Here is an 11,210-nt window from a genome sequence, read left to right as displayed (position 1 = left end):
TTACTTTGTAATATATTTATAGAGCACTATGAAGTTCTGTATACCAGAATGAGACTTTAATTTCTGTTCACTCACCTCCGTTTGAACTAGATAGTTCCGTTGTGTACGAATGTGTTTGAGGAAGCCCATAATGTTGACTGTCCCCTGCTCTTTAATCTGTTTTAACATGCTGTCCAACACTATGTAGGTCCCTGTTCGGCCCACACCAGCACTAAACAAACACAAACACACATTAGAAATGCAAAATATACAATATGACACTTGCTACATTTAAATAAAGTCCTGTAGCCCACCTGCAGTGTACAATCACTGGACCCATGTCATCTGTTTTGGCCCTAGAGGACTTGTAGACGAATGAAAGCACAGGCAGGACATACTCAGGTACGCCCATGTCTGGCCACTGTGTGTAGTGGTAGTGTATTACCGTCCTCTCATTATTACGACCTTTCTGAGAACCCTAAATAAATAAAAAGTGGCATATATACATGTATTCAAAACTGATCCTTTTGGTGCAGTATGTAATATTTTCTGTCCGCTAGAGGTCACTAGAGGCCTATTCAAAACAAAGGTTTAGCTTGATGACGCCAAGTTTGAGCGTGGAATCTTGGGACATGTGGTCTCCACCTCAACGAACGGTGGAAAAGAATAGGGATTGGACTCGGGAAGAAATCATGTTCATGGATGCGATTATTAACGTTACTGTAGTATGAAGTAGAGCAGGACCGAGTGTTGTGGGAGTTGAACGAGGACGCTGGAGCGATTGCGCAACACACGCCGCGAGCAGCGGGACTTTTATTATGTCACAGTCGCCGGCACCGCTTCCGCTTTTCCGGTCATGAGTATGAGGTAACGCAGCTCTGTTTATCATATTAGATACATTTGAGTGTGTTGAAATGTTATAACATTACTCTGTGCGTTCACTCGGCGGCTGCTGTGTGACACTGTTACACACTGCAGTAAGATAGATCGATTTAAGAATATCATATTCATAAATGCTGGATGGATGTTGATAAATGACATGCAATTAATTTTAAAAACGTATTGTATGATGGAGAAAATGTTGTATTACTGTCACTAAAAATAAAGCTGCATCTGATTATGCTATGTTAGCTACTTCACAAAATAATGTTTTTCTATGAGGAATGGTAAAGCATGGTACTCGCAAAAAAACATGAAAATTAAATTTAAACAATAAGACTAAACGTGCTGAGCTATATAACAATAATTAGTTTTCTGTCTATAAATATATCAAAACAGTTGTTCCTTTGTCTATTAAAACATGTAATATATTAAAGCGTCTTTGTTGTTTCCATGGTTTCTACAAAATAAAAGCGGAAACCGAGGATAACGCGGGTATGATGCAATTGACAGGCGACTCCTCACACGTCCCGGAGCCTTGATTAAAATTGCAATTTTCTCACGATTTACAAATAGTTGCAAACATTTGGGATATTGTAAGTACTCAAGTGAACAAAATATATAACACTGGCCTAGTGGTTTTTGGATATTTTACTGCAAAATTCTTACATATTGCACCTTTTGACAAATGTTAAAATGTTACCCTTTTTATTAATAATTAAACGGTAACTTTTAAAATAAATATAAAAAAAAAGATTTCTAAACCAGGGTTGTAATTATTGAAACTAAAACTAAAACCACAAAAAAGCTTTTTGTAACTTGAAATAAATAAACATTAACTGAAATAAAATATACAAAAACTTATTTTTACTTCAGCTAGCTTGCCAAAACAACGTTTTTTATTTTCATTTAGTTAAACTTGATGAACTAAAACAAACTAAAACTGAAATAAAAATTAATAAAAACTATATGGACATTTAAAAAAACAAAAGCACAACAAAATTACTAAAATTTTAACTGAAATGAAAATGAAAACAGAAAATATAAACATAAAATCTAATTCAAAATATTAATTTTAATTGAGTTTTAGATGAGAAAAAAGGTGATCTAACTGTACAAATAGTGGAAATAAGCATGAAAAATTAAATATCCAATATTGACCGATACAAACAAACAAAAAAATCTCTAATATCAGCCCATTACCAATATGGTACAGAGATATTGTGTATCCCTGCTTTATACCTTCTTTATGCTGGTATTTCTGATGGTGAAGGTTCTCTGGGTGTAGTATGCGAGGACTTTGGTGCTCTTTACAGTAACCAAAAAACAGCCATACTCTTCCTGGTTCTCCAGAGGCCAGTACTGGTCACACTTCCTCTGAGAAATGGTCAAACAATTGGTCATTGTGAACAGTTATTTACATAATCATATTTACATCAATATAAATTGTGTCACTCATTCTCATCTTCTTCCATGTGACATTCCAAATCTTCTGAAGCCACAAAACAATGTTGATGACAACAGAATTCTCATTTTCGGGTGAACTATCCCTTTAAATATCAGACATTGCATCAATCGGTTTAGGTAGACGTTATAAAACAGCTCACCCTTCCTTTCTCCACCAGGTTTGTGATCATAACAATCACTCCCACATTCTGCTCCCACACCATCCGCCAAAAATCCGGTGTGCTGGACTTCAAGGGCCCTTGTGCTGCAATGTAGGCTTTCTGTTTGTTAAAACCCTTGTGTGAAACAGAAAGAAGAGACAAATAAAAAGCTTGCATTCTTAGCAAGTAGTTTAAACTTTGAAAGAACATCTCAGATGACAGTCTTACAATAGGGGCCCAAATACTTTCTCACACTCGAGGTGCCACCCTGCCTGACTTTCTAAGATTAAATCAATAACAAATCAGCAGTGCTTTTAATCATATCTGCTAGTTAAACAGTTAGACTTTGAGGTAGTCATGCCTCACTGATTAAATAATGATCAAATTATCACGATTTGCCTGGCAACGCTTCTCAGCTAAAGTAAAGTCTCTTACATCCACGTAGTTGGCGTTTATATAGTCCCCTCCGCTTCTTCCATCTTTGTCGCTCAGGGGTGCGAGTCGCACTCTGCTGTGGTCATCTAAAGATGTAATCCAAGATATGAACATTTCATATCAATCAATACAGAAACGTGCATCTAATGCTTATATATTGTGATGTGGTTCTCACAAGCTAAAATGTTGACATATCGGTTCTTGTTCTTATTGTCCGGATGGGTGGAACAGTCTGTAGTTGTTCCAAGGTCCACGGTGCACGTCTGAACTTCCTAAAAAACACAAACAATCCAACAGTCTGCCATAACCAAAGACATGGTCAAAGACATTTCACAACAGGTGCAGACAAGTGAGCATCACAAAATCCATGCTAAAGCTATCAAAAGCAAACAAATTAAAAGGGAGATGTAGCTTACCTCAAAATACTCTTTCAATATCTAATGGGGGGTGAGAATGCGAAAAGCAATGAAATACAATAACAAACCAGGCACCATTAATAAACAAAACAAAACACAGCATAAAGCAAAAGCACTGGCAGCCTGGATTGGATTCTGTTCATTTTAAGTATTGACTACAAGTTCCAGTTCTGTATGCTGATTGGTCAATAAAGCGATACAACTTTAATTATAAAACGGTTAGTTCCTGTCCTTGATTCTGATTCAAGGTAAAACACGGCTATGACCGCTTCACCCAGCAGTTATGTGTATCACTACACAACACCCATAGCAACGTAAACTCTATGTTCTCAATTGATATTGTTCATTGAATCTTACTGTATTATGTAGAAGAGTATCGTGAGAAAGAGATCGAGTGAGCGAGTTTATTACCTGCATTCAGATTAAGCATTTTCCTTCAGGTCAGTCTTATGTTCATAATAAAAAATCTGTTTAAATGTCCACTGCAATATCTTGTCCTTTTAACATTTAAGGGGTTTTCCCGTGACTGACAGCACTAGTCAAAGCATTTGTCAGTTGCGTCTTGTTCTGTGTTCACAACAATTCAGTCTTTTCAATGGAAAAGTCTTCGCTACTGACTGACGCACTCATAAAGACAGTCTTTGCCGCCATCTAATGGTGTAATAATGTAACTACTGTTGCTGTTCACGGTCAGGGACTATTTTTTTCCGGCGGAAGGAAGCCTTTAGTTAAAGTTTACTTCATGAAAGTTGCATTGATACATATTTTTGGCTTTAATATTTGTATTGTGTGGTAACCGTTTTATAAAAGCAATAAGGTACTCAAGGCTAGTGCTGTATCGTGAATAAGTCACGGCTGAAGGGGTTCACTCCGCTTCGCGTCATGCCTAACAACGCCCTTCAGCCGTGACTTATTCATGATACAGCACAGCCTCTCGTACCTTATTGCTTACATAGGAAATAAACTCTCAATTGAGAAATATAAAGTCACATTTTGCAACAAAGTTGCACAATTATTATGAGAAATATTCACAATTATGATAAATTAAAATGCAATTTTAAAATAAAGTCATAATTACAAGCATAGGAGTAATTTGCGGGTGGGACATGTCCCCACCAGTTTTTGTCAGGGTCAATATCGTCCCCACCACTTTTTGAAACATCTCGCGGCACGGATGTGTCTAATACAAAAGAAACATCTCTAGTTAATTATCAATTTGTGTTAAATAATAGCCGATTTGGCGCTAGGATGTGTTGTTTTTGAACACTGAGTGCTGTTATCAGTGGCACAACAGTGCACACTGCTCAGTCTTCACATGGACGAGCGCTTCAATCTATCACTTAACTGTTGCGGAGACTCTCTATTCATTCCATTGAAATCACAAATCAAAATACACATAAACATGTCCCTGCTCTTGATATACAATCACTGATGAACATCTTTGGTTTTAATGAGAAAAAAAAAAAAAATTATACAAGGGTGGATTAGAACCCAGAACCTCTGGCACGCTAAACAAAAATTATTCCACTAGTCCATCAGGACAGTCTAACACTCAATGTATCCACGTATTTATTGACCAGTGTAAGTACTCTCGAAACTAATGACATATTGTATTATAGTAGATGCAAGGATGAAACTATGTCAATAAAGTTTGTGCATTTATTATTGTAATGATACAATTACAATACATCCCCCCCCCCCCAACACACATTCCTGTCCCACTCATGTTTTAAAACAAAGTTATGCCACTGATTACAAGAAATAAAGTCACAATTGTAAAATAAAGCCGCATAAGATATAAAGTCGCAATTATGATAAATAACTGCAACTGTGAAATAAAGCTGAAATTGTGAGATATAAAGTCACAATTTTGAGATAAAGTTGCAATTGCAAGAAATTACATGTAGCTTTTTTCTCTGAGGCAGAAAGAGTCTTCACTTCTTAGAAATCTTTCAAATCTTTTTCTTTAATATTTATAAATGCAGAAAGGTGGAAATATATCCAAATTGTGTTTTTTTGACCCAATCTCACGGCAATTTATACGTATTTTCCGAGGGTGCTAATTCGTACAACCTCACTTGTACTAATTTGTACGTTTTTTGATAAATCGTATGTGTTTTACATATGAATGACCTACCCCTAACCCCACCCCCCAAAACCTACCCATCACTGGGGTTTAGTCAAATCATATGAATTAGCCACCTTCTATAATATGTATGAATTGGTCTTGAGATAGCATTGTTTTTTTTAATACTTTTCTTAGGAATTTATTTTTTTTTAGCTCAATGTCCTGAACTGTCATTTGAGGTTTTGTTTTGATCCAGGGAATGATTCACTTTTTGCTCTGCATTTCTGTTAGTTACAGCAAGTCAAAACAATAAAGGAATACCACAAAATTTTTAGGAATCTTTTTCACTGCTGTATGAACGAATGTAGCCACAAATATCAATTATGATCAATCAAAAATGGACAGAATCCAAAGCCGTACTGTCATGGACTGAACAGAACATGCATTTGAACACTAGTTTGCATTGTGCATTGTGTATGTTTAGCCTGCAACAAAACACATATCACTAGTAGGTGCGTGGAGAATAAACTTTAATTCAGCCTGAACATAACACAAAAAGCAACACAGTTCTCAAACGGAAACTTATGAAAAAATCTATCATCTATCACTTTTTCATAGGTAGTGCTTATGACAAGAACTAATAATTAAGTTTACTGCCTTGTTTGTGTCCAATTAAAGCTTGCTTGATTTTTGAATGATCTAATCAAGTGTGAATAAATGAATGTTATGGTGAGAATCTACTATCTGACACTGATTGATGTTAATTAAGCTGTAACCAGGTTTTTTGTGCACCTGACTGGAATATGCGAGTTACTGACCTAATTATAACTCAAATGCATTATCAACAACCTGCGTTCATGCATGAACGGACAGACACAGAGTAATCGTGCCTGAATCAACCAAACAATTCATTTATAAGACATGCCTTCATGACATGTTGATCTGCTACATTAAGGCTCGTATGAGACAGCTGTCCCTTGAAAAGTGTCAAAAGAGAGGAGGATGATGGGATACGAACCTCAAACTCTCTGGAAAATGAGTTGGTCTTGTGAAGCTCGGTCACATGCTTTACAAATTGCTTCACTGACTGGGGTTCATGTTCACCTGGAAGTGCAAAATACAATCGCTAATGACAAAAAAATAGCATTGAAAAGCATTTCAATGCAAATATGCCATACACTGGACAGAGAAATTATATTATTAGCTAACAGTTAATGTGAAACAACCTGTTTACGGCCAGTTGGTCAGTTTTTGCCTACATTGTGGGAACCAAAAATGTCATGTGGTTTAACCAACATATTTGCCTTACACTTTGAATACATGTCAGTGCACACATTTTAATTTAAATTTTTCATAAATCAATTGATGTTAAAAAATATTTTTTACACATATTTTTCAAGGTAATTATTTATATAATGACATTAATCTGTTATTTTAAGGGACTTATTGACCTTCATGCACAGTCATGACCCATCTGTATGATATCATGATTGTTTTTTTCTGCTTGTTGGTCGCGCCACATGACAAATCTTTCAAATATTACAAGCATTTATTTATATTTGTTATATAATAATAAAAAAAGATTTCAAACAACCCTTTAAGGTTTTCTTTTTAAGAATTTCCTTCTTTTAATGAGGCTTCATTAAATCATATATTATGCACCACCCTGACATTTTAATTTACTTCCCCCAACAAATATTAAAATTACTTCAAAAATGTATATCATGCTTATCGTAGAAGATGTGTATTTAAAGAGGTAGTTCACCCAAAAATGAAAATTATCCCATGATTTACTCACCCTCAAGTCATCCTATCTTCTTTCAGATGAACACAATCAGAGTTATATTAATGTCCTGGCTCTTCCAAACTTTATAATGGTAGTGAATGGGGAGCCAGATTGTGAGGCCCAAAAAAATTCATCCATCCATTATGAAAAATAATCCACACAGCTCCAGGGGGTTAATGAAGGCCTTTTGAAGTGAAGTGATGTGTTTTTGTAAGTAAAATATCCATATTTAAAACTTTATAAATTCAAATAACTAGCTTCCGGTAGACGACCGTACGCATACTGCGCAAGTCGAATTGTGCCACAAGAGTAACATGTGACACAATATATGATGTAGAATGTAGGAGTATTGTAAGTTTAGACTCCTCTCGCGGTTCAAACAAATATGGCTGTTCAACAAACTCAAGCTCCTCTTCTCTTATCTCGAAATCCTCTGACATTTCTCTTTAAAATTTCTCGTTTTAGACTTTTAATTCGTGACCGGTGTTTTGCTTTGCTCTATCCTCTGCGCTTCCACGTTCATCATTACGTCATGAGTCAGGTCAGAGGTCACTCTTCCGCTGCAAATCGATGCGTACAGCCATCTGCCGGAAGCTAGTTATTATATTTAATAACGTTTTAAATATGGATATTTTCCTTGCAAAAACCCATCGCTTTGCTTCAGAAGGCCTTTATTAACCCCCTGGAGCTGTGTGGATTACTTTTATGATGGATGGATGCACTTCACTTCACAACCATTATAAACCTTGGAGGAGCAAGGATATTTTTAAATATATAAAATATATGTGTTCGTCTGAAAGGCTTGAGGATGAGTAAATCAAGGGATAATTTTATTTATTTTTGGGTGAACTAACCCTTTAAGTCATTAAACATTTAAATTGGAATTGTTTTTTTATAAAATAAATTAACAGATAGTAAAAAAATCATGTTATTGACCCAAATATCAACAGAAAGTCCATATTATGATTATGAAAAAGTGTGTGTGTTACCTGAAGGGCTCAGCATTGGCGAGGAGGATATCACCCTGGGTGATGTACTGTCTTCAATGTAGAAATGAGCAGTCTGAAAACATTTCCTGTAACGGCATTAAACACTTTTAGTTCACCAGCACTTTATGCAACAGAAGCACTGTTGACTGAATAGCTTGTAAAGTGGATGTACTACACAAATTTCCTTTAGGCAAAGTGAATAAAAATGAAAAATACATGATTCTCACACACAAGCTTTGATTATTTGCATGTTGTTGTGTTTTATCCACATATGTGCTTGAGACTGAACACCAAGCTTAAAAAATAAACACAAAAACCATATTCAATCTAATCCACAACACGTTTTTAACAGGATCATTCAGAGGACTTCCTTAACCGGAAGCTGTGTTGTCTAACTTCTTGGAAGGGATTAGTGACCACAACGATGGGCGACACAGATTTAATGCTAATGTTTCAAGACGTCCCATTAAGTGCGCATCTGTCTGCTCTCCAAATGAGCACCATGTAGCTACAGATGGACAAGCAGTCGTACATGCCCATGTTCTGCTGAGATTGAACCACCCACGGCTGCACTAACAAGGCATGAACATGACTTGGTCGTGTTGAACATAATCACGTGGAGGTTCTTTCTCCAGCCTGGCAGCATGTGTTCCCTGTAGGCCCACAAACAACAGATCAGCGTATCGGAGATTTAATCACCAGCTCCAAGATTACCGATTTAATCTCCTCGCAATCTTCACGGTGTAACAACAAAAAGTCAAACATGAGCAATATGTTGAAGGGTCAAGAGGCACGTCGGAATGAGAAATGTACAATCTTGTGCCGCTAAACTGTTTACACATCTGAGACATGTTCTTGATGGGATTGCCAAAGTTGCTTATTTCACGGTCGGGAATATCTGAAGGAAAACAGGATTCCAGACTTCCATCCTGGTGTGGAAGGACCATTTTTATCACTTTGGTGTGAATTCTGGCCGCTTTCACACACACATAGACCACCGCCACATCATAGCTTGTTTATCTTGCTTCCCTTTGAGGTGGTCCCTCGCCCGGTGGGTGTGAGATTGGGTCTGTGCCCAAGATTAGACCCCCATCACAGACAGACAACACGCTTCTCATGGGGCCACACTGCTCCCCCTTCTCCGCTTTATCGACGATTGTTATGATTATGGATTAGTGACAATATGATGGAAATCATGAGCAGCTGCTCAGAGGAAGTGTATTTTTGTTTTCCATGCTTGTCCGAGTCAGCTATGCATGACCAATGTCAAAACAGTTCACAAAAAAAAAAAAAAAAAGCTTGCTTGGGTAACCTAAAATTGTGCTTCATGTGGTAACATATGAACTAACTGCCTTTATCTAATGAAAAAAAAAAGAAAATATTATTTAATAATTTTAAAGGTCAGATTTTTACAGTTATATAAATATATACTTATATATTAAATATAATTAATTAATATTAATTAATATATCATTATAATGGAGTACAAACTGTGCTGCAATTATTTTGTGAAGATGCAGTTACCTACAAGACTTACCTCCAGTAGATAAAAATGCCAATCAAAACAATGAGACCCAGGAAGGTGAGGGTGGAGACCACAGCCAGAGGAACCACAGCCTTCTTGTGCCGCTCAATGCTGCTCACCAGTCCCACCCGCGACTCATGACTGCTGTTACTGGCATCTATGGGTTCAAAATCACCCTTCTCAGATCAGAACATTATCAACGTTTTCTTTTAGAAACAGGAAATTCAGTATCCTATCAGACTCAAACATATTCGGTGCACTGAGCTAATTAACAATAAAAATGTATGATATACACTGGAAACAAACTCACCTTGTAAAAGTTTTTTACACACCTTGAATTCAAGTGGAACTATCACACTTCATGTAAATTGTAACACAAATTCAGGTTAATCTTACTATAACACTAAAGTGACATCATTTGCAAACCAGTTCAGGTTAAGATATGAAGTAACTGACAAAAATATAAAATAATGTCAATAAATAAAAAAATTAAAAAAGGCTTTGATTTTAAAATGGTATACAAATGATTAAACGAATGAATATCTATGATAAATTGATGGTACAATCAATGCTGTTGATAATGATGACAAAAAAAGTTTTTGATAAAGGTGCTATTTTGTATTAAAGTTAAAATCTGCATTAAATTACTAAAATGTTGTCAAAACAAACTACCATTTGTTCTTTGACATGATACTGAGGTCAAGCTATCACCACAGGATATTGACTCAGTTTCTTTTTGATTCTTGAAGACCCTATAATCAGTATGTCATCCATAAGGATTGGCATAGCACCACTTAATCTATTCCATCAGAAATGTGTTTTGAGTTGGTCTGACACTAAGAAGCTAAAGAGTTCACAGGTCATGATTCATTGCAGATATACACGTTTGAGAGATTAAGACCTGGCCTAGGACTGTCTGAGATGACCTCGGCATCCCAGCCAAAACAAAATGCTGCCACTGCCAGCTGTCACTTACTAGTGATTACATATAAGAGTTTTGCTGCCCTCTTCTGGACAAACAGTAAAATTACTGTGTTATCACATGGAGGCATTGTCAAACAAAAATAATTGAGGCTGCTGAGCTCAGATGCTAAGCCTCTATTCGGTTTAATTTTGTTATTTTTAGATTGTCTATCATATAACACTTTATAAATCTACAAACTGATCCCATAAACAAATGGCTACAGTAATGGCTAAATGTGTAACCAGGCATCTTGGATTCGACTTGAGATGGAAAACATGCTATTGGTATGTTTCTGATGACAGGCGTAAGCATGCAAATACACATTTTTAGCAAATAATGACATGAACAACATGCAAGACAACACAGAATACACAGGAGTCACATGGGACTAGGAATAAGACACATACTGATGATGGGATTTTCTAGTTAAGATGATGTTTCTTTAGTAGCACATTTTATGGCACTTAGCTTAACTTGTCAAAAGCTTTGATGTATACGTTAATTAAGGACGCTGTAGTGAGCTCTTCAAATCTTACCTTCCCAGCGAACTAACTTCTACAGA

General features: G+C 36.3%; 1 protein-coding gene across 1 annotated transcript in view; it reads right to left on the bottom strand.

Moving 5' to 3' along the window:
* Window positions 1-11,210, bottom strand: part of ptprz1a (protein tyrosine phosphatase receptor type Z1a) — a 78,749-nt gene that overhangs the window by 11,896 nt on the left and 55,643 nt on the right. The window contains exons 14-23 of the mRNA XM_048157962.1: window positions 9,697-9,841; window positions 8,160-8,245; window positions 6,403-6,488; window positions 3,317-3,337; window positions 3,076-3,172; window positions 2,901-2,986; window positions 2,466-2,600; window positions 2,101-2,235; window positions 294-457; window positions 76-211 (exon numbers count right to left, since the gene is read on the bottom strand). Coding sequence (XP_048013919.1) covers window positions 76-211; window positions 294-457; window positions 2,101-2,235; window positions 2,466-2,600; window positions 2,901-2,986; window positions 3,076-3,172; window positions 3,317-3,337; window positions 6,403-6,488; window positions 8,160-8,245; window positions 9,697-9,841 — 1,091 coding nt within the window. The remainder of the gene's footprint in view (window positions 1-75; window positions 212-293; window positions 458-2,100; window positions 2,236-2,465; window positions 2,601-2,900; window positions 2,987-3,075; window positions 3,173-3,316; window positions 3,338-6,402; window positions 6,489-8,159; window positions 8,246-9,696; window positions 9,842-11,210) is intronic.

Source organism: Megalobrama amblycephala, linkage group LG15 (assembly GCF_018812025.1).
Source record: "Megalobrama amblycephala isolate DHTTF-2021 linkage group LG15, ASM1881202v1, whole genome shotgun sequence".
Classification (NCBI taxonomy): Eukaryota; Metazoa; Chordata; class Actinopteri; order Cypriniformes; family Xenocyprididae; genus Megalobrama; species Megalobrama amblycephala.
The sequence above is the reverse complement of the archived record's forward strand: the minus strand, read 5'-3'. Positions and strand labels throughout refer to the sequence as shown.